General features: G+C 37.8%; 1 protein-coding gene across 1 annotated transcript; it reads left to right on the top strand.

Annotated features, from left to right (window-relative positions):
- The first annotated feature begins 1,323 nt into the window (after positions 1 to 1,323).
- Positions 1,324 to 10,057, top strand: crispld1b (cysteine-rich secretory protein LCCL domain containing 1b). The gene is made up of 15 exons (XM_057334362.1): positions 1,324 to 1,504; positions 1,917 to 2,222; positions 4,822 to 4,940; positions 5,049 to 5,181; positions 5,283 to 5,398; positions 5,497 to 5,597; positions 5,795 to 5,965; positions 6,878 to 6,938; positions 7,021 to 7,087; positions 7,229 to 7,359; positions 7,444 to 7,487; positions 7,570 to 7,642; positions 7,775 to 7,844; positions 8,955 to 9,088; positions 9,416 to 10,057. Exons 2-15 carry the CDS (start codon positions 1,965 to 1,967, stop codon positions 9,465 to 9,467), a joined length of 1,530 nt encoding a protein of 509 aa, XP_057190345.1. The 5' UTR covers positions 1,324 to 1,504; positions 1,917 to 1,964; the 3' UTR covers positions 9,468 to 10,057.
- Positions 10,058 to 10,339: the final 282 nt, after the last annotated feature.

Raw genomic sequence — 10,339 nt, 5'->3', positions numbered from 1 at the left:
TCACAAGTACATTTAGTACATTAGGTATAGAGTATTCATGCAAGCTGTTTTCCTGTATGCATATTCAAAAGCAGGGTGTGTGTCTGTCTTTATTTGTTTGTGGTTACAAAGTTTTCCAGTTTTCTTGGTTCATGGTTCACCACGGTTTCTCCTCGTTCATAAGGTGTTCTTTTATGTCATTTGTGTTCCTTTTACTGCATGCCTTTATGTTAGCTGAATAATTCCAAGCTGTGGTTACAGTTACACATCTCAGATTTCAAAGAGAGATATCTGAAAATATTCCCGATCACTGTGCCAGAATGATTTATTTTAAACATTGACCGAGTGGAAAGAAACTGAAAGACCCTTACCACATAACAAACTGAAACTACAGGTCAAAATCCACTGCATACATTAAATGAGCCTATATGCACTCTAAAGCTACACATTTACATTCTCAAATAATCATTAGAGAAATGTCAATAAAAAAAAGTTTACAGTTTGACTTACAAACACAGATACAGGCTACCTCAGAGTTCTTACTAAAATTGGCCTAATATACAGTAAAGGCCACATTTCTACGACTCAAGAAATACTAGATTATGAGAAATGAAATATCCTATACGAGATTACTAGAAATACTAGATTATTATGGGATATAAAAGAATGGATTTTACTGTAGTTATTTAATTGATATTACCATCCAATTCCATGTTCATGATGTAGTAAAAGTTCACGGAGTTCGACTTTGAATTCATGCAGTGACGAAACACTTAAAAAAGTTACGTAACGCTGCCATCTAGTGTTTGCCCATGTACTCAACCTAGGTTTGTATTTATGACCTAACACATCACATATCATATCATCTGTGCATATAGTTTATGGGCCTATATGTTGTATCTATTGTAATCGGCAGTGTCATGTGTCAAACTCATTGCATTTTATAATAAATCGTAATCCACTACATGTCATTTGGTCCATGATAGAACGGTTTCTATCTTATCTTCTGCTTCAAAGGTCCACATTTCTCTTCCATCTAATTTTCACTACCTCATTTTTCTCTGTGGCAGAATATACGAGTCCCTATCAATAGGATATATATCACATGAATTAATGAACCATATTAATAATATTATTATCATACTATTATCATACAAACGTATTGTTTAAAACTATACAGACAAGTCGATTGCAGTAAAAACATTAAAGAGTAAACGAAGTGCCTTGTCTTTGCGGTGGGCTTTTCTGTGTGGGTGTGGCTTCAGAAGTCACGCCTCACTGAACTAAAATCTCCAGTATAAATGAGAAAAGCAACCCCACACGTTTAAACATTTGAATGCACATTATTTTACCACGAAAAACTATTCACAACTAAATATGGCTCGTTATTTGAAATTCAATATATTTTAAGGCGACTAAAATAGATTAATAAGCGTATTTAAAATAATTGCATTGGACATTATTGTTGTAGTAACTCAACACCGGACCTTGACTACCCATCCACGCGCGGAACCTGGAACAGAAGGTAAACTGCTGCTTGTGAAGAACGCTTAACATTTCTTAAAAATAATTGAATGGTGCTGAAAGGATTGAAGAGTAACTCCAGTAGGCATAATATTAATGTATCTAGCATTAGTGAAGAGCTTCTCATATAGAGCTGAAGATGCTACACAGACTTCAAAGAGGTTTGCGGTAGTTTTAATAGAGAACACGACCGTATGAAATATTGCATGTGTGTGGCAAAGGCGTACAGACGTCTATGACAAGAGGGGAATAATCAGCGTTTCATCTGTGAAAATGCTAAGACAAACTTTTAAACGGTTCATTCGAGTGCATAAATGCATTTTTATTATTGTCGTATTGTAATGTCACAGCATACAAATCTGTAAAATGTTATATTCAGGCCTACATTTGAAACAACATTTTTGATTTTACAGGTATAGGAGGTACTGCTTGGATTTTGTAACAAGACAGTTGAAAGAAATATGAATTGTGGACGTGAAGATTTCCTCGGTGGTTTTGTGCTGCTTCTGACTGTCCAAACTGTCGTCTCCATGGTGATTCCTAATGCCACCCATTTAGAAGCTATGCTGGAAAGGTACACGGACAAGGATGAGACGTGGTGGCACTCCAAGTCAAGGGGCAAGAGAGCAATTTCACATGGTGACATGCAGCTTATACTTGACCTGCATAATAAACTGAGGGGTCAGGTGTACCCCCCTGCCTCAAACATGGAATACATGGTAAGACCACCTCATGCAAGTGATGCACCGTTGTGATCAAATATTTATTGCAAAAAGAAAGATGTCTTCTGAAAAATGGATATAGTCAGTGTTATTGAAACTGCGAGGGTCCTGTGTGTGGCTTGTGTTAGTCATCTGACTGATGTTAGTTTGAAGTTAAATGACGTTTAAATGGCATTTAGGGGGGAAAAACTTGCCAGTAATAGATGGTTATTAAGCTTTCTTAAAAGCAAATTTTATTTGATTGTCACAAAACGAGTGAAAAAAGTACAAATCGAGTAAATCTTCCAATCATTCTGTAACGCATGCGTTTTGCAGGATAATAAAAGAAGGACTCTCTGCATATGCATTTGAAACACTGAACTACAGTCGAGTTTGCGGTCTACAACAAACATTTTATCCCATCAGGGATGCCAAAATGCAACTTCTCCTTCCCACATACTGTGGCTCACCTACTGTACATGGCACTTAGCCAAACCTCTCATTGCTTTCTGAGCAGTGTGGGCCTTCACCAAATATGACCTGATACTTCTCAGAACTTTCTGTGGTTGCTTCTTGGCACTGGCAAGAACGAAGACTAATGTTGACTTTGACATTAAAGAATAAATTCAAATGTAACACTCCTAAAAAAAGAGTTTCATCCTTGCCTTAAACACTAGGTCATAATGCTTTCTTCTCATACTTCTCAATCCAGCTTTAATGTGCAGCTAAACGCATTTTCTAGCACGCACACACAGGTTATTTTACGTATATGACTGACACTCGCAATCAGCTGTTAAAGAACGGTTTCAAAACTTTCTTCTTGGTAAATTGCTTTTGAGCTTTGATAACATCTGTGACGCTCTGGGACTTATGTGTTCAATCTGTCAAACCCCAGAACCCCGTATCTCGCAGCAAAGTTAAACAGCATGCGTGTTTGTGTGGGGCCCAGGTAGGGGAGAAGACATTAGCTACCTCCAGTCTCGGCAGTCCTCTGGGTAATTATTACTGTGAAAAGAAAGTGAAGAGAGGCAGTAAGGATGCGTATCTCCCTTGGAATGCACTCAGATGGCTGGTGTAACAGCAAATTAGGCATCACAACAATAAACAATGACGCGTCTCAATGGCCACATAAAATACCAATGGGCTTTGCATCTCCATGCACATTTCAGCTAAAGCCATGTTTTGACACAATAAAGGTCTAGTTGTTACATGGACAATTATGGTAAAAGTGTACGGTACGTGTTGATGACAATCTTGGGCCTTTGCTTGGTACTGTGGTCTGCAGTGGCCGTGGCTTTCAAAACCACACTTTATACAACGTGTATTTAACTTCATTGTTTTAATCAGTAAGAATACACAATATGCGTCCTCCATTTAAGATTACAATGAAAATTCTTTCAGGAGATTTATTGTGTCATTTCAAAAGTCAGAATTATTAAGGCAACTGAAGAATAGTGTTTGTTGAGGACTGCCTGAATGGAATGTACCTTAGCTGTGCACACGTGGTACATATTAGCACACGGCAGCGAACTACGCATATGTAATTTTAAATTAATCTTTTTCTTTATAGAAACGGTTAGATTCCTATGCATAAAAGTACTCTGAAATGATTATTTTTTACAAAACCATTTAAACTCCCCAGGTAAAACTGTGGAGATCCTAAACACGGTTTTAATGCGTCTTTTGTCCCATGCAAGTGAAACCCTAAATTCTTTATGGTTTTTAACTTTAATTGGCCCAGTTTTAGATCTGTATCAACCTACTGTACTGGTCAAACTAAATAACCATGCATTGACGTACATAGGCTGGACTAGTTTCGACCATTTGCCAAGTGTTATTTTAAAGGTATTTTGCCGTTTAAAACATTTGTTTCATTATATGTTGAAACGTTTTACCTTTCTACTAAAAGTATGGAGCACAACAGTTGAAAATGACAATCCCATTCAAAATAAAAGTTAATGTTCTGGCAGCTGAATGGTTTGCTTATGGCATAACAATCACTAGAACCAAAAGTGGGCGGTCTCTGCTGCACTATGCAATAACCAAGTTACCTTTATCAAAGCTACAATCCATAACTACTTTTGGTTGAAAATAAGTTATCGAGAAAGTTCCTAAAAAGTTAGTGTTCAAAACCCTGATTTACAACAGTAAGCTTATAATAATGATTTATTAGTTGAGCTGTTGGAAACGATTTCACAGGAAATGTCAGTATGACAAAATTCTGTTATTAATTACTCACCCTTAAGTTGTTGCAAACCCGTGAATTTCTTTATTCTGCTGAACACAAAAGAAGAAAATTGGTAGAATGTTTGTAACCAAACATTTCTGGGGCACCATTGACTACCATCGTAGGAAGAAAGGCAGACTGTGGGAGTCAGCGATGCCCTAGAACTGTTTGATTTTCCACATTCTTCAAAATATCTTCTTTTATGTCCAACCATATAAAGACATGTTTAAAGTTGGGGGTGAGTAAATGATCCCAGAATTTTCATTTTTGGGTGAACTATCCCTTTAAGTACATGACGTCACCTGCAATTTTATATTTCAAACAGAGATGGCGCTAAAAGTTGTGAATTGCAGCTTTAACATTGATAAAGTCACCTCTGTGCTGTGACAGGTGTGGGACACTGAACTGGAGAGGAGCGCTGAGCACTGGGCACACACCTGTCTGTGGGAACATGGACCCGCTCACCTACTGACCAGGATTGGCCAGAATCTGGGAGCTCACTGGGGAAGGTGCTAAAAATACTTTTAAATGTTATTTCTCATACCTTAAAAATATTGGTGACCAATTACGAACTCTTCACCAGTATACTAACTGTTATTGTTTTCAAATGTCTTTAGAGACAGGCCGCCAACCTTTCATGTCCAAGCCTGGTATGATGAGGTGAGAGATTTCAGCTACCCGTATCCACAAGAATGTGACCGGTACTGTCCCTACAGATGCTCTGGGCCTGTCTGCACACATTACACACAGGTAACATCACCGGCTCAACCAAACTCGACCAGCGAACAAATGAACCAGTACTGTATGTATATTATGTTCTTTGGTCAATTTATGATATGATTTGGTTTCAGTTGGTTTGGGCCACAAGCCATAAAATTGGCTGTGCCATCAATGTGTGCTACAACATGAACGTATGGGGCATGATCTGGGCCAAAGCTGTGTACTTGGTCTGCAACTACTCTCCTCCGTAAGAAAGCGTGTTTTGTTTTGAAATGTGCAATATGCCATGATTGGAAACAGACATTATTCTTAGCTTTTGTTTTGTAATGTCTCGTTTGTTCTCAGAGGTAACTGGTGGGGACATGCACCATACAAACATGGAACCCCATGCTCCGCCTGTCCTCCCAGCTATGGTGGCGGGTGCAGAAACAACCTCTGCTATAAAGGTACAAGATAAAATAATAAATAATAAGTTGATTTAACATGCTGTTTTACTGGTTTAATTATCCGTGTACTCATTTATTTTGCTGGTGTGTTTTAAAAGCAAGGATAACAATATTTAGCAAAGAAATATTTGTAAAGGACTAAGGCTGGATTTATCTGATGATTCCTGAAAAACTGAATGAAACTGTTCTCTCATCAGATGATGGCAGTCACATGCATTACACCCCTGAGACTGAGGAAAACAACTATGTCGAGCCAGAACCTGAGCCAGTCCGAAGCCATGGCTCTCACTACAGCGATCAGTCCGTCTCGACACCGTCACCCAATGAGAACATTGAGAGGAATGATGTCACCAGTACTTCACAGATGTGTAAGATTATATGTCATTCGGTTTCATGGCATGGCTTTTGATATTAATTTCAAATATTCAGTTTGGTCAAACCGATTTTGTTTTCTTAATCTGAACTTTAGGACTGACTGTTAACACTATTATTTTGTAGATGATGATGAAATCTGTTGGTTCAAACATAATGTCCAGTATCCTCTACATCAGTGGTTCTCAAACTTTTTTTGTTGTAAGGCCCACTTTGTGTAGAGTGCATCGCTTTGCGGCCCCCCAAATAAAGACTTATAATATTAAATTTAACATTTTTATTTAAACAAAAACATATTCGGTTATACAATGCTGAAACATCAATTCTTTTGTCTGGTGGTCTTATTTTTCTGATGTTTGATTGCATAAAATCTATGATCAATTTCTATATTTCATAAAATGCCACAAAATCTGTGGCCCCCTGGATCCATCTCGGGGCCCCCCCAGGGGCCACGGCCCCCAGTTTGAGAACTACTGCTCTACATCAGTTATACTACTCTCTACTATATTAATGATGTAAGCACCGGCATTATGCCAAGTGCATATGAGAATGATGGAGGCATTGTGTGCATTTACTGTATGCATACTGTACATAATGTGCAATTTATTATTGATAAGAGTGTGGAAAGAATAAAGTTAAACATGTCAAATATGACTTTTGTCACGTGTTGTGTACCTTGTATGATGTGACATACATCAAAATAACAAAAAGCACAGACATGTGATAGTATGGATGCATTTCATTGGCTTTCTAGGAGTGTGTTTGCAAACTAAATGAGTTCAAATTGGAGATAAACAACATTCTCTAGAGTTTAGAACATAAGAGCCAACAAATAAAATCAGTTTACTGAGAGATATATGACACACTTGTGTTTAAAAATGGACTATTGTGTTTTTTCTTTTCTGAAGCTCAGCAAGTAGAATGTGATACTAGATTACGTGATCAGTGCAAAGGAACTACTTGCAACAGGTAAAATACGTTGATTTTGACATTGAGTGTAATTGGATTACAGTGCTATGAATTCGTTTTTGACTATTAAATCTTTAAACAGGTACGAGTGTCCACCAGGCTGCTTGTACAACTATGGAAAAGTTTTTGGATCAGGTCATTATGACATGGTAGGTGATACGTTTTTTTAAATCACATCATTCTCTCATTGTCAACATCATCTAAATTGTACTAGTTGTGCATTTTAAGGCCGTTCTGTTAGATAGATGCCGAGTTCTGGGCATTTCTCATTAATGTGGCTGTTTCTCCAGCAATCTAGTATCTGTGGCAGCGCCCTGCATGCTGGAATAATAGATGACGATGGAGGCTGGTTAGATATCACCAGGGTGGGCAGAAGGCAACGCTTCTCAAAGTCCTTCAAAAATGGAGTTCAGACTCAAGCGTAAGTCACAGACCTCCTGTGTTTCATACTGCAACAGACTGACCAACTACAGCCCTGACTTTTCATTTTCATGTAATCCTTTAGTAAAAATCAGAGTGCCAATGCCTTCACAGTGTCAAATGTCCCAGGTCAGTATAAGCGTATCATGCTTTGTCAGGTTGCAAAAATTTCAGCACAGAAACTGAATAAGAAATGTTTTGTGTCTTCCAGTGAAGGCAATTACTTGTGATACAACAGTGGCCCAGTACTGCCCTTTCAAAAAACCAGTCCGGCACTGTCCCAGGTAAACTTTATACGGAAATATTCTTGACAGATTACATAAAATATCATGTGAATTTTGAAAATAAATATTGAAATACATATCATTGTTAATGCTGTAAGACAAACAGCTAACAAGATGGTTTTTTTTTCTCAGGCTGTATTGTCCTCGCAATTGCTTGTATGACAGCTATGCCAGAGTAACCGGAAGCCGCTATTATTCAGATGTAAGTCTAGTGCATGTTTCACTGTGTTTAGTTGCATTGTGAATGGTTCTGCCCTCTTACAAGTAGAATGAAGTCAGTGGGGTTTTCATTACATTCGAACGCCATACTTTGCTATAATAATAATAGTCATTCTAGGAACAAAAATCAGTAAAGCAATCTTATATCACACTCTTATCTCTTTATCTCATCTTATCTTAAAACCATATTGCCCCGGTTTCACAGACCAGGCTTAAGGCTAGTCCCAGACTAAAAGGAATTTTGAGCTGTCTTAACTGAAAATAACTTGCCCTGACATACCTTAAAATATAGTGCCATTGTTTTGTCTCAAGATGCACATCGGTAATGTTTTTTCTTAGGCATTTTAATAAAAGCGACTTAAATAGCCTAAATTAACTAAGGCATAGTCCTGACTTAGGCTAAGCCTTGTCTATATAACCGGGCCATTATCTTATAAAATAACGATTTTTTTAAGCCAAAGATTTTTTTTAACTTCTATTACTCATATCATAGATCGTAATCTCACATGTGTCTTCATTGGAGTTATGAAAAAGATCTGAACAATGACTATCTCTAGTGAAATGTTGTACCATTTTTCTATCAGAACATCTTCCAGTTGCTCCTGTGAGGACGAAGCAGGGAACCTGATCGTCACTGATCAAAACTCATTTTAATATGAACTTGGAAATTAGTATCATTTTTTCCAAAACCATACGTTCAGAGCAATGTTTTATTCATGTTTATTTTATACCTGTACACTCTTACTGTACAATCCGTCAAAGATTTTACTTAAATGTGTAATTTATTGGAGGATCTATTAACAGAAATGCAGTAGAATATACATAATGAAGCGTTATGTTTTTATTACCTTAGAATGAGCTCTTTCTATCTACATACAGTACACGGCGGGTCCCCTTGCATGGAACTCACCATGTTGTTTCTACAGTAGCCCCAAACGGACAAACTGCTCTACAGAGCGTGTTCTGTTAATACGTTATCTCCTTCGGCAAAGAAGCGAAGACTTGACAACATCTTAGTTACAACTAGGCTAAGTCAGTGTTCAGTTGACTTCAATTTACAATTCAAATACAAATACTGTATGTCATCAAACAGAATTCCAGTATATGCAGGGCCGCCATTCACGCAGGAGTCATCCGGAGTGACTCTGGAGGTTATGTGGACGTCATGCCTGTGGACAAGAGGAGACAATACAAGGGCTCCTATCAGAATGGAATCACCTCTGAGGGGTAATTTGTGCTTTTCAAGTCAGACTGCTGCTATATATCATGCAGTTCGCTGGTTATTGCTGGAAAGTATCTGACATGACTAATTATCTAACATCCATCTAATATGACCTAGATAAAAAACCCAATCATGTTATTTAAAGGGTGACAGAATCAGAATCTTATAAAGTCCCAGCAAAGTAAAACCAGACCACCTACACAGTCAGGTTTTATGTTGCATAACAGTGTGTTGAGGGTATATTGAGTATCACAAGGGTGATAAACGAATCATATGGCATTTAAATGCTCTGCTTGAGCTGTTTTAATATTGGCCATTATTCTTCCATTTAGCCTCCAGAATCCCCCAGGAGGCAAAGCATTCAGAGTGTTTGCGGTCATATGAAACCATCCACCAAGGACAGATGCAAAGAAATAGAGTTCTTGGTAATGTAGCAGCCGGTAATTGCTGTGCTTTTGCTCCGCTGGTTTTGCATTGGCTCGCTGAGCTGAATTTAAGGCCAGTGCCGTCACGTAAAATCCCCTTAACAGGAAAAACAGTCTTTTTATTTGTCTGCCTGTACATGTCATGTATATACAATTTGTAAATACGGTTAATTTTTATTGAATACATTACTAAACATTTTCATATGTGTGTATTTTTTTGTTGCTTGTTTGTCTATGCTAAGCCATTAAAAAACCAGTGCATGCAAACATGACTATTTGAACATGTAGTAAAGGCACTATATTACAGTTATAAAGTGTTTATTTTTCTAAGCATATTTTTGTATCGGCTTTCAGAGGCTGCTTTTGGCTGTTTTGCGCTTTGCAGTATATTGTGCTGCATATATGTTCAGAATTTGATACTGTAACAACCTGGCAGGCCAGGAAATCATTTAGCGTTTGAGAAGAATTTGAAAAATGTACCACAAAAGAAGCCATGTGGGAGAGCAGAGAGACATCGTATCTGGGTTATTTATTATTACGCCATTTAAAATAAACATATGCTGTCATTGAATCACGGCTGCGCTTCGTCTGTTACACGTTTTATTTGTATTGTGCTGTGACCTTTTTCTAAACAAAGTAAAACAATCTCGAGGAATATTGAAATCGTTCACAACGGTATCCAGTTGTGCGGTTTCTGTATTTGAATTTTTGTGATTGTTGGCACCGAACAGCTGTGAGGTTATTTCAACTCTGGAAAGCACAGACGCTGCCTCTGCACCTTGAAGAATAAAAAACCCGAACCCACGCTTCACGTTAAAACGCTCAGTTTGC

Source organism: Triplophysa rosa, linkage group LG5 (assembly GCF_024868665.1).
Source record: "Triplophysa rosa linkage group LG5, Trosa_1v2, whole genome shotgun sequence".
In the NCBI taxonomy this organism is placed as follows: Eukaryota; Metazoa; Chordata; class Actinopteri; order Cypriniformes; family Nemacheilidae; genus Triplophysa; species Triplophysa rosa.
Note: the sequence above shows the minus strand (reverse complement) of the source record. Positions and strands in the feature narration are given on the sequence as shown.